General features: G+C 42.5%; 1 protein-coding gene across 8 annotated transcripts in view; it reads right to left on the minus strand.

The window, feature by feature from the left end:
• Positions 1-13,060, minus strand: part of MYZAP (myocardial zonula adherens protein) — a 132,230-nt gene that overhangs the window by 68,722 nt on the left and 50,448 nt on the right. For all 8 annotated transcript variants that reach the window (XR_004485794.2, XM_033437008.2, XM_033437009.2 and 5 more), the window contains 2 exons: positions 7,233-7,388; positions 3,929-4,021 (listed from right to left, as the gene is read on the minus strand). Coding sequence is in view for 7 of the 8 variants with exons in the window: in XM_004274667.3 (XP_004274715.2) it covers positions 3,929-4,021; positions 7,233-7,388 (249 nt within the window). In the remaining variant the exon portion in view is untranslated. The remainder of the gene's footprint in view (positions 1-3,928; positions 4,022-7,232; positions 7,389-13,060) is intronic.

The following is a 13,060-nucleotide window of genomic DNA, read 5'->3' on the forward strand; positions in this document are numbered from 1 at the left end:
GTTTCTGGGAAGGCTCAAGGGTAGACCCCGTGTGGCCTGTGGGAGCCACAGGAAGCAGCCAGGCATGAGAGAGCGAGAGGTGCACCCTTGGGAGTGGGAGAGAGAGCAGCCCAGGCCCAGGAGGTACGTTGCTGCTCATGGTGTGTTCATACAGCAGTAAGTTAGCATCTTAACCTGGCTACAGTCCATGGTGTGGCCTGGAGAAGGAGGAGACTGAGGGTAGAGACTGAGCTCCTGGAACAGTCTAGCATGAGAAAACAGGGTGTGTAGGAGGTGGCAATGGAAAGCAAGGGGCAGAGATCTGTTTTTGCATCTATTGCAAATCCAATCCTTTGGCTTTAATTACAGTCATTAGTGTTAGTGGATGGCAGAGTGAATTTCCATAGGTATGTGAGAATTTCACAAATCTCTTCCTACGTGTCAGTGAGCATGGGCTAGGTGGATATGTTTGTATACCCCCCTCCGCTGTAATCAAGGCAGTAGGTCTTACTTAAGCCGATAATTTCACAGACCAGACATAAACTAGACTCTGATACACAACTGTGGCAAATGTGCTGCTTTCCTGAAGATGTTAACTTTTTTTTTTGAATTTTATTTATTCGTTTTTTATAAGTAGGTTCTTATTAGTTATCTATTTTATACATATTAGTGTATACATGTCAATCCCAATCTCCCAATTCATCACACCATCACCCTCCCCCCTGCCGCTTTCCCCCCCCTGGTGTCCATATGTTTGTTCTCTACATCTGTGTCTCTATTTCTGCCTTGCAAACCAGTTCATCTGTACCATTTTTCTAGGTTCCACATATATGTGTTAATATACAATATTTGTTTTTCTCTTTCTGACTTACTTCACTCTGTATGACAGTCTCTAGGTCCAGCTACGTCTCTACAAATGACCCAATTTCATTCCTTTTTATGGCTGAGTAATATTCCATTGTGTATGTGTACCACATCTTCTTTATCCATTTGTCTGTAGATGGGCATTTAGGTTGCTTCCATGTCCTGGCTATTGTAAATAGTGCTGCAATGAACATTGGGGTGCACGTGTCTTTTTGAATTATGGTTTCCTCTGGGTATATGCCCAGTAGTGGGATGACTGGGTCATATGGTGGTTCCATTTTTTGATTGGGTTGTTTGTTTTTTTAATATTGAGCTTCATGAGCTGTTTATATATTTCAGAGATTAATTCTTTGTCCGTTGATTTGTTTGCAAATATTTCCTCTCATTCTGAGGGTTGTCTTTTTGTCTTGTTTATAGTTTCCTTTGCTGTGCAAAAGCTTTTAAGTTTCATTAGGTCTCATTTGTTTATTTTTGTTTTTATTTCCATTTCTCTAGGAGGTCGGTCAAAAAAGATCTTGCTGTGATTTATGTCAAAGAGTGTTCTTCCTATGTTTCCTTCTAAGAGTTTTATAGTGTCCAGTCTTACATTTAGGTCTTTAATCCATTTTGAGTTTATTTTTGTGTATGGTGTTAGGGAGTGTTCTAATTTCATTCTTTTACATGTAGCTGTCCAGTTTTCCCAGCACCACTTACTGAAGAGGCTGTCTTCTCTCCATTGTATATCCTTGCCTCCTTTGTCATAGATTAGTTGACCATAGATGTGTGGGTTTATCTCTGGGCTTTCTATCCTGTGCCACTGATCTATATTTCTGTTTTCTGCAGAGGTTAACTTTTATGGCAAGTATGTCACACAAAACGAATTCTTTTTCTTCAAGGTTATTAATCACAAATATTTTTTAAAATGTTTTCTCCCATATGCGTTAGCTAGGTTAAACCAGAGGAAGCTTATTTTTTCTTTAATTTTTAGTAGGTAATACATTCATAGAGTTCAAACATTTTAAAAGTAGAAAAGGTATACACTAAAATAAATCTCCCTTTCACTCCTGTCCTATTTGCTCAATTACCACCTCGCCCACTCTGCACCTCAAGAAGGAATCACTGTTAATTACTTTTTTGATGATCCTTCTAGTAACTTTGTGTACACACACAAAACAGTCTAGACATATTTATTTTCCCCTCCTGGTTTACATAAATGGTAGCACACTACATATGATATTTTCGTATTTTCCGATGTCTTGCCTTTTTTACCACTTACTCTATATCTTTGAAATTTTTCTGTATCTCTTTTTGAAGAGCTTATTCATTCTTTTCATTCTTTTTTTTTTTTTTTACAACTCTGTGTATTATAGAGATGGAATTTATTTTACTTTCTCCTTCTTAATGGACGTGTAGGCTTCCAATCTTTTTACGATTACAAACAATGCTTAACAACTAAGTTCATATATACGTCATCTCACATATGTGAGATTTGATCTACAGAATAAATTCTTAGAAAGAAGCTTGCTGAGTCAAAGGATGTAGGCATTTGTAATTTGGGTAGATACTGCAAATTGTTCTCCCTAAGAGTAATGCAAACGACATTCGAAGCAGCAATCTTCCTGTTCCTCCACAGCACGGCTAATACAGCATCTTGTCCCACTTTTGCAGTTTTGCCAGTCTGTTAGCTGAAAATAGCATCTCAGGACCATTTTAATCTGAATTTCTCTTACTGAGAATGAGGCCAAGCATCTCGTCATACATTTAAGAGCTCTTCATCTTTCCTTTACTATAAACTATCTGTCACAAATATTACGCCTATTTTTATGAGTTGTGGCCTTTATCCTCTTGATTCATGGGCACTCTTTAAATACTCAGGATATTAGCCTATTATCTATAATATGAAGGCAAATCATTTTTCCCAGCTTGTCATTTGACTTTGGTGTTTTTGTCAGCACTAGTCGTCAGTTTAATGTAGTCAAAATTATCAACTTTTCCTTTTGTGATTTTGGGATTGCATGTCATAGTAAGAAACTGCCTTCCCCACCCCAAGAGTATAAAAGAATTCACACATATTTTCTTCTGGTACTTGCAAGTTTCACTTTTTAGCATCTTTGATCTATTCAGAATTTACCCAGGTATAAGTCTGTCCAGGTATAAGCATATACTGACTGGTCCATTTTCCTCCCTTCATGTCAGATGCCACATTTATCATATATTGGGGTACATTTCTGGGCTTTCTCTCATTAATGTCTATTCATTTATATGCCAGTACTATATACTGTTTTAATCACTGAGGCTTTCTCAATTTCTTGTAATATTAAGAGGGATAGTCTCCTTCACGGCCTTTTTTTCCCCAGAATTTCAACTCTTCATATTTATTTTCTGTATACCATGGAACCACCTAGTCCAGTTGTAAAAAGCAACATAAAAATCTGTTGGTATTTTTATTGGGTTATATTAAATTTGTATATTAACTTGAATGGTATTAACATCTTATGATGTTGAATCTTCCTTTCTAAGTACATGGCACATCTTTCTACTTGCTAAAGTCTACTTCCAGATACCTGGTAGTTTTTGTTGTTGTTATTTCCTCTAACTGGTTGTTTTTTGTATATTGAAACCTAACATGTGTCCATTAATCTTTTACCCTGCTGCCTTACAGAATTCTTTTATTGTTTATAGTAGTTTTTTTATTGGTTCACTTCAGCTTTCTGGGTATATTACCATACAGTTTGTAAACAGTGATAGTTTTACACCTACCTGTCCAGTTTTTAAACCTCTATAAACTGTTTATTTATTTCTCTCATGTTTAATTTATTTCTCGTTTAATTCCATTGGCTAGGGTCTCCAGTACAATGTTAAATAATAGTAGTGGTAGCTGGCTTCCTCATCTTATTCCTGATTTTGGAGGGAATGCTTTGAATGTAAAGATTACTCTCGCCACAAAAATTTTCCTGTAAATAATAAACTTAATTCTGTGATAAAATTCCCTCGGTTCATTTAAAATATGACTCCATCATAAGGAACATCATAAACTCAAATATCTTCAGGCACTAGCAACTGAGAGGGAGTTCTAAGCTCTAGCATCCCTCCACATTTTACTTACTGACAGTTCCTGGGTGAGCTGTCGAATCTTCTGTCTCATTTCATCGTAGTCTCCATACATTCGCTTCCTTACATTTTCCAAAGTGGCTCTTACCTGCAGCCCACAAAGATGCTAGTTAGAGATCAAGCTATAATAATAATAATAATGCATATTGTGATTATATATAATTATGGATAACTATTAATTATACAAATAACATGCTCTAAAGAAAGATTCGTTTACTGAAATTCACCTACCACCCTAAAAACCATATTCAGGCCAGATTTTCCCCTTTTCCTATCACATGTTTTTACAAGTAGAAAATGTTGAACAAGTTGACTTTCTAAACACATGGCTAGGAGGACCAAAAAACCAAAAAGCAAAAGCCACCTCTAATTTTCCCTATCTCTGCCCTGAACAAATATCTCTATTCCCTATCTCTGCCAAAGAACAAATAAATGTTTGGAATATGAGTCAGGAAAGTATGAGCTTAGAGAGCCCATAAATGTGAAATTCAGTTCCTCAGTAATCACCAACAATACACAAGGCACTAAATATAAGAAAAGTCAGTTGATCCCCCAAACACCTGTTTATACAAGCTCTTTAAATTTCTCTACAGTACCACTCTTCCAGAGGAGTAACGGGGCCTTAAATATATTTTCAATAAAAACAAAAAACCTAACAAATAGTCTCTGTCTTCCCCCTTCTTCTGGTGCCCCTAGGAGGATGAAGAACTCAGGGATCTTCGAATAGAACAGGAAGCCTCAAGGGAGCCCTCTCCAGAATGCTCTGGAACTTCTATCACAGCAAAGGCTCAAAGGCAGCAGTTTGGTTTGATGGGCGTGTAGGGCACAGCACGAGCAGACCTAATTTTGAAGCTGTACTTGCACAACTAGCACGTTGTTTTAAACTGACTGACTGCATGTTTATTAGGAGTGACTGGATATTGGTGGAGATTCCAGGGCAGGAAAGAGAGGGCAAGTCAAGACACCACGCCCTCCCCAGATGAATTCTAGTAAGAAAGACTGCTTTCTTGTCATTGACTACAAACACTTTGGGGAAATGAGCCAAAAGCGCAACTTTTCATTCTGGGCAGGCAGAATGGCTCTCATCTGCGGCCCTGAGTTAGCTCTTGGGCTGCTCACCATTGGGAAGTGGGTGGAGCTGGGTGTTGCTCCCACTGGCAAATACTGCAGGAAGCCAACTAAGCCAGAGTCACCCACAAGCAAGGGAGGGCACACAAACCCATAAATACACTCAGGAATGAGGAGCGAGTGACAGGTCTGAAACCAGCTATAGAAGGTGTTTACCCGGAAATTAATTTTAAGTTGCAGATCACAGTGGCGGTTGGGAAATTCAGGTCAGTGACTCCCCTGTGACTTGGGCACCTGACAGCCTGAACCTACTATCTCGTCTTGGGCAATTTGCAACTCTCCAATCTGCTTAGGAGGTTTACCTCTGAAGTGGTGCCGTGTTATTTGGGGCATTTCAGTGAGGAAAATACAGGAAACTAGGAAGGTGCAAGCTGTTCCCACCTGGGAAGATGAGGAATGGGATACTGTGAATGGTTAAAACTGATCTCTGGGGGTTGGATGACTGGGGCTCTGAGGCTGGTGGTCGTCACACATCTTCTGCGTGTTTGTGTATGACTATGGCTCCTTTCCTTCATTTTCTCTGCTAAGCATGTATTGTCTCTTTTATTCCTTAAAATTACACAAGTATCCAAATCTTTAGAGACACATTAAGAAATGCACATTTATTATTTTTGATATTTGATAAGAGATGTTCTTCTCAAAAACTCAAACAAAAGCCAACAACATGTGTTTTGTGTCTTATTCGCAAACACAACCAAATAAAATGAGGCACGAAGAACTCATTTTGACCTTAAGGGTCCCTTCCCAGACCTCACAATCTATACATGAGAAAACTGAAGCCCAGACAGGGCAGAAGTTTGTCTGGGCCAAAGAGCCAGACCTTGAACCAAGATCCATGGGGACTCTATTGCCCATGCTGCCCCTGCTTCTCACTTTCTAGTCTACAGGCCAGTGTTTTGGTGCAGCTCATTGCCTCTCTATCTAATCACTCTGGTTTGGGTCACAAAGGCACTGGTCAATCTAGGGAGACACGGGGTGGACCAAAAAGGAATGGAAATGATGGATGGATGGATGGATGGATGGATGGACGGATGGATGGACGGATGGATGGACGGATGGATGGACGGATGGATGGATGGATGGATGGATGGATGGATGGATGGATGGATGGATGGCTGGCTGGCTGGCTGGCTGGAGGGACAGGTAGGTAAGTCAATAGATATAGATAGATAGATAAAAAAGAAATGAAAAAATTACAAGGAAATGCTCCAAAATGTTAACAACTGTTCTGGTTGAATCGTAGAATTACGGGTGATTTTCTTTTCTTCTTCATACATATTTACATTTTCCAAAATTTCTCAATAAACCATATAGTTTAAAAGAAACATAATATTCAGTCCCTGGTCAGGGAACTAAGATCCTGCAAGCCGTGCAGCATGGCAAAAAAAAAAAAAAAAAAAATTAATATTAATTACAAAAAAATTGTAATTAATTGACCTGGGTTGGACAATGTCTATCATGGTTGACTTCCCACCATCCATTTCAACCTAACTGACTGGTCTGAACCAGCAATAGTCATCCTATTCCCCTTGCCAGTGATGGATTTGGGAATGGGCATGTGACCTGGGTCCTGGCCAATGAGAAACAAGGGGAAGTCTAATGGAGGGTCTCTATAAAGTAACCAGAGATGACTGTCCTCTTTTCCTCCTCCAGACACCATCATATTTTTAGATGTTGCCATGAGCATGAGGCTGAAGGAGAAAAGAACCCAGGGAAACTCAGAGAAGTAGAACTGGAGCTTGGAGAGGCCTGCGTAGAGCCCACCTACCCCTAGAGTTACCCCCACATGAGACAAATTCCTTTTCAAGTTGGCTTTTCCGTTACTTGCAGCAAAAAGCATCCAAATTAATACAGTTGTCCAAACTCGTACATTAGGAGTGTTCAATGTAATAAGCAAAACTACTTAAGAGCCTACTTATCATACATGGAAGAAAGAAGCCATTTGGTCTCCTGAGTAGCCCTACTTAGTAACATCTAGAAATTCACTCTATACGTCACTGCGGAGTTACATCTGCGCTTTTCCTATTACCATGAAGATCTGTGGCCACATTTCCATCCACAGTGATAACACTTAGAATTGTTTCAAAATGCCTTATTACATTCATATCCACCCTCTTACATGCTACAAGAAGTGTATAAACCAGAAAAAAAAAAATCCTTAAACAACTCACGTCTTTGATGTAGTTCATCTCTTCTTTCAGCTGATTGGTGGTCCACCCATACACCACCATTTCTTTCTGCTGGTTTTGATCTGATCTTCGTACCACACCATAGACAACACCCTGAGGGAGTTTCATGGTGGGTTCGCCATTGCTCAGGTCACGATACTAAAAGAGGATAGAAAGAGAGAAAGAATAATGACTCTTCAGGCCTCGTAGAGACAGCTGTCATCGTGGGCCCACTGTATATGGTTATGCAGGTTGTACCCAGCACTAGGGGGCCTGGCAGTGGGGAGAACGGCCAGTAGAAATCCAGCCTGGTCTCTGCTTGCCAAGTCACACCTGGCGTGGGCTGAGCCTGCCTTTACCCTCGAGGAATAGCACCTTTCCCTAATTTCTACCAAAGCTCTGTTCCTTTACCTTGTAGTACATATGCCAGGCCCCATCTTCCCAGAGAAGGTGCCTTTATTTAATTCTCACAAAGGCGCCAGGCGGACTTACGCCATCCCTGATAACAAGAGTGTCTAAAATCTCACATTCTTGGTAATACTGTTTTTCTCTTTATACCAGTTCCTCTGTATGACTTCATCCTCATCATTAACTGTGTGGCCTGAAATGCATGAGGTTGAGATACGCAAGGGAAGAATTTTGGCAGCCATCTGGCAGCCAGATTGTCCTCTGAGGTTAGGGCTGACCGTGGAGCCAGTTCCGAGGAAAGGGGGTAGGGACACCTGTTGTGACCATTCATGAAATATTTCTGGAAAGCCAGGCAGAAGTGGCATAACTTCACCCCAAAAGAATCTTCTGCTCCTTAACTCACTCAGTTAAAGCTCTGATTAGTGCTAAAGTGCAAATACCTTTGGGAAGTGGGGAACATGTCCAAGTCCTAACACATCTTCACAGACTGAAGGCTCAAGAAGCAGGAGGAAGAGAAACTAAGATTTGTTGAGCATTTCTATAAGCTAGAAATGTTCCTTATACATTTAATCTTCACAACGACACCGTGACATGGTGAATGTCCTCTCCACTTTATAGCTGAGAAAACTGAAGTTCAGAGAGGTTAAGTCTCTCCCTTATGGTCACACATCTACATTCAAGCCCAATTCTGTGTGACACTAAGTACACCTCCCCACAGTGCAGGCTTTGTTACATGTAGAGGCACAGAGTAGGCCTTCACAATATGGAAGGGAAGGGACAGGAAAAACTCAAGATGAGACAGTGAGACTTCAGAGAAAAACCAGCCTACATCTAATCTTCCTTGGGACAATGCCACAGAAGGCTGAATGCCATTATGGCAACTCTGTTCTTTCACTAATTTTAAAACCACCTTTGCGGGCTTCCCTGGTGGCGCAGTGGTTGAGAGTCCACCTGCCGATGCGGGGGACACAGGTTCGTGCCCCGGTCCGGGAAGATCCCACATGCCGCGGAGCGGCTGGGCCCGTGAGCCATGGCCACTAAGCCTGCGCGTCCGGAGCCTGTGCTCCAAAACGGGAGAGGCCACAACAGTGAGAGGCCCACGTACCGCAAAAAAAAAAAAAAAAAAAAAAAAAAACACCTTTGCATAAATTCTTTCTATGCACTTGTGAAACATCTTTGACATATAAAACTATAATTTGCATTTTAAAATCATTCATTTGCAGCAGAATAGTAAGTACTTTATATTCCCATTCAGTCAAAGTTTGTAAAAGTAAAGCAAAGTTACCAGACAAATTATTAATCATTAACGACCTCTAAGGAGGGGACAGTGGGGAGGGGCAGGGATGCTGGAGGAGAGGATGACTTCAATTTTTTCTTTATACCCTTGTGTATGGTTTGTTTACAATGTGAGCTTTTTTAAAAAAAATTAAGAAAACAAAACAGCCATTGCTTCCCACTCTTCTGTACAACCCTGTTAAGAGAGAAAATATGAGGAGTGGGACACTCTGCATTTGCTTCTGGAAAATGCTTCCACTTGAGCCCCTCATACCTGGGTCCCACGGGCACTGAGGCAACTCTTGAAGTTGGTACCTAAGTTTAGGTGAGTGGGGGGTTAAATGGCTCTCAGTGGAGTGCAAAGCTGGGATTAGATATCCCTGCTTTACTACACATTTAATTAGGAAGAGGAAAAGCTCTAATGAAACTCCCCACATACCAGGAAACAAAAGCATGCTCTTTCTGTCACCAACTCCACCCAGTTCCTGAAAAACAAGCTGATGTCGGCAGGTGGACTGGCTTACAGGAAAATGCTCAGGTGGCCGGATACAGAGGACTCTGCCTCCCTGCCCACGCGGGGAGATGAGGTCCATCACTGACGGAGGCAAATACAAACATGCCAAGGACAACACAGTCTGTGAAACACCACCCTGGAGGTCGTGGATCTGAAAATTATGCACATGGAAAGATACCAAAGTTCTGTTAAGTAAAAAAGAGTAAATTTCATATTCCCATTTTTTTGTTTTAGAAGTGTGTGTTTGAGTATATAAAACACCTAGAAAGATGGACTCCACACCATTAATGATAGTTTCCTCAGTGAAAAAGGGGATTTCACTCTTCCCTTTATGCTCTTCTGTATTCTATTTTTTAACTAGTTTGAAATAACAGGCATTATATTTGAATTGATCATTTTTATTTTAATTTTCAAAACATGAAAACTAAAAAATTATTACAAGGTCAGGGTCTAAATGACAGACCCACAGGGAAGGGCCCAGCACAGGACTCTGCTCAGAGGCAGGGCCACCAGCATGGGCCGTCCCACAAGCACAGGATTCCTGAGGCAGCACGAGGAGCTGCTGGGCTGTGATGCGGAAAGGGAACGGATGGTTATGGAGAAAGAGAAGGGGAAAATATTTGTTGCCTAGCCATTTTATTATACAATATTTAATCCTCACAGTAACCCTACTGTGTAAACATTACTCTTTCTTCCAAGGGGGTAGCATTCAAGTGCCTGTGCATGTCTTTCCAAATCTAGGCCCTTTCCTTAACCAGAAAGCCTTCAGGATAGCTAAGAGGAGAGGAATTGGAACACACATGTCCCTGCGGCCCACAGACCTCAGGGCTACGGGAGCCAAGAGCCGGGCCCTCAGGTCCAGGGCCATTGGGAGGAGACGGGCCGGGATGGGAGGCTCTTCTCCAGCCTCCTGGCATCCATCTCCCTGGCCCCCACCACCTCCTCTCTGTTTCTTTATCAGCCAACCTCCTTCTTTTTTTTTTTTTGGCGGTACGCGGGCCTCTCACCGCTGTGGCCTCTCCCATTGAGGAGCACAGGCTCCGGACGCGCAGGCTCAGCGGCCACGGCTCACAGGCCCAGGCGCTCCACGGCACGTGGGATCTTCCCGGACCGGGGCACGAACCCGTGTCCCCTGCATCGGCAGGCGGACTCTCAACCACTGCGCCACCAGGGAAGCCCAGCCAACCTCCTTCTTGCCTCAGGCATTTACACAGGCTATTCCCTCTGCCTGCAGAGCCCACTGCTGGGCTGAAACATCCTTCCCTCAAGGTCATCTGCACTGACCCTTCAGACCGTCAGGGCTCCACAACACTTCCCACAGTCGCAACGGGGTGACTGTCAGCATCGTTACTATATGTGAGGCCTGCTCCCCTACCAACTGGAAGTTCCCAAAAGTCTAAGGTCTTGTTTGTCTTTTCCACCATAATCCCTGGCATCTAACAGTGATCACCACTTAAGGAGTTTCCCAGTGAATATTTGCTGAATGAATAGGGGGCTTTAGAAGCTGGAAGAGGTTCTGGAGAATTACCCAGAATATGTAAATATGGTCCCCTGAAGAGAACATCCTTTGCTCCTCTTAGATGGAGGGACAGGGAGATGATATTTGTCCCAATCATAAAATCTATATCCAGAAAATATTGCAAAGGAGCTGAGACTGCTATCATTTTTATGAAAGGTCAGTATGATTTTGGTCAAAAACTGGAGGACCCAGAAGAAAATGAAAAGAGCTGACACGTTTGGCACTGTGTTTGTAGCTAAATTTTTCTCCTCTCGTGTCCTTTACTCTCCCCATAAGATAACTGTTAATTTTTAGGCATGATAATAGCACTGTGATTATATTAAGAGATAATCTTTATCTTTTAGAGAAATATGCTTAAACTATTTATGATATCTGGGATACAGGGTGGAGGAAGCGGACGGGGGGGGGAGACGGGGCAGGACTGACTATGGGCTGAGGGTCGTCAGCTGGTTGAAGGGTCCATTATTCTCCTTTTGTTTATGTTTGAAATTCTCCATAATTAAAAGTTTTTTACACTTCTTTATAATGCTGCTCTGTATTAATAAAAATCACATTTTCAAAAATGTACACTAGGCCTATGAAAAGGCTCCTGGGCATGAAACAATAGGAGGTAAAATCGCCTTGCAAACAAAAGCCCTAATAAATGCACCGAATGAAAAAGTTACCGCCGAAGAAGGGAAAAGGAAACGATCAGCTGAAAGAGCATCCCAACCCCCTCGGTGCAATGCCGCAGAATTAACAACAGGCACCATCAGTCAACTATACAGAGAATGTCTCCGTGAAACTGTTCCCTGGGATGTATGCACAGCTTAATACTTACTTACATTACAGGCTCATGCTATGGTTGTTTTCCCTAAAGACACACTTGGTGGCAAGTGCCTTAGAAAAGAAAAACTATAGAAAAGTAACCCAGCCTCAACTCCTGCTGCAAGGGTTTTACTGCTGGGGGAGAGCTGGGGTACGAATCCAGTGACAGATGACCATATTTTCCAAACCCTAAGTCAGAATATAGGATCTTACAATGAGATAAGCTCTATAGAGGCAGTGACTGTATCTGCCGTAGTCACCGCTATATCCCCGACACTTAGTATAAATAGATGCTCGATAAGTCCATTTTGAAGGCAAGAAGAGAGACAGAGAATATTTGGAACTGTGCTTAGGCCAGAATATTTGGAGTATGTGGTCATCCTAGACACTGATCTGTGCAAAGGAAGAAAATCCCATGGTCAAGAAGGGTTCTTAGAGAATAATACCAGAAAGCACAGTTTTCCAAAAATCCAAATTGATGGTGGTAGAACGCCACAGTCAGCCCCTGACCCCAGAGGCTAGGACAGTCAGCTGGTCACACGTCCAGCTGCCAATATGACTTAGATGGACCGTAACATGGATTGACTGACTTGAAAGCTATAAGCCAAGTTATTTCCAAAACTTTTTGTTTGGGACCTCTTCCTGCAGCCAGAAGGTGGCAGCTGACCTGGGGACTCTAAGTGCTGAGCCTCCGGGCATCCTATCCATCTTGTAGGCAGAGGAGGTGACTTTCAGGAATGTGCTCTGACCTGTCTGACCTGTGTGTCCATCATAGCAAATTACGGTTCCTGGTCATTACTCATGCTTGACTTTGTTTTGCCCAATTGTGACAACAATGAACACTACAGCTGAGCCTAAGGGGCTCTTCCACAGCCTGGGAGGGAAATAGGGAGGGGATGGGCGGCCCTGTCCCCTCAGAGAAATGGAGACCTTTGGCTTATTGAGATACTTGTTATTTCTGACTCTCTCACAGATCGAATAGAGACCACTGCCTACATAAACTCATGCTTGGAAAAAGATGGATCACTTTGAATGCTTAAAGATGAGAAGAGGGCTTCCCTGGTGGCACAGTGGTTGAGAGTCCGCCAGCCGATGCAGGGGACACGTGTTCGTGCCCCAGTCCGGGAAGATCCCACATGCCGCGGAGCGGCTGGGCCCATGAGCCATGGCCGCTGAGCCTACGCGTCCGGAGCCTGTGCTCCGCAACGGGAGAGGCCACAACAGTGACAGGCCCGCGTACAGAAAAAAAAAAAATGAGAAGGGAAAGAAAAATTCTAGCCAAGCAGAAATCCCACAAGAGAGAATGTA

This window comes from Orcinus orca, chromosome 2 (assembly GCF_937001465.1).
Source record: "Orcinus orca chromosome 2, mOrcOrc1.1, whole genome shotgun sequence".
Taxonomy (NCBI): Eukaryota; Metazoa; Chordata; class Mammalia; order Artiodactyla; family Delphinidae; genus Orcinus; species Orcinus orca.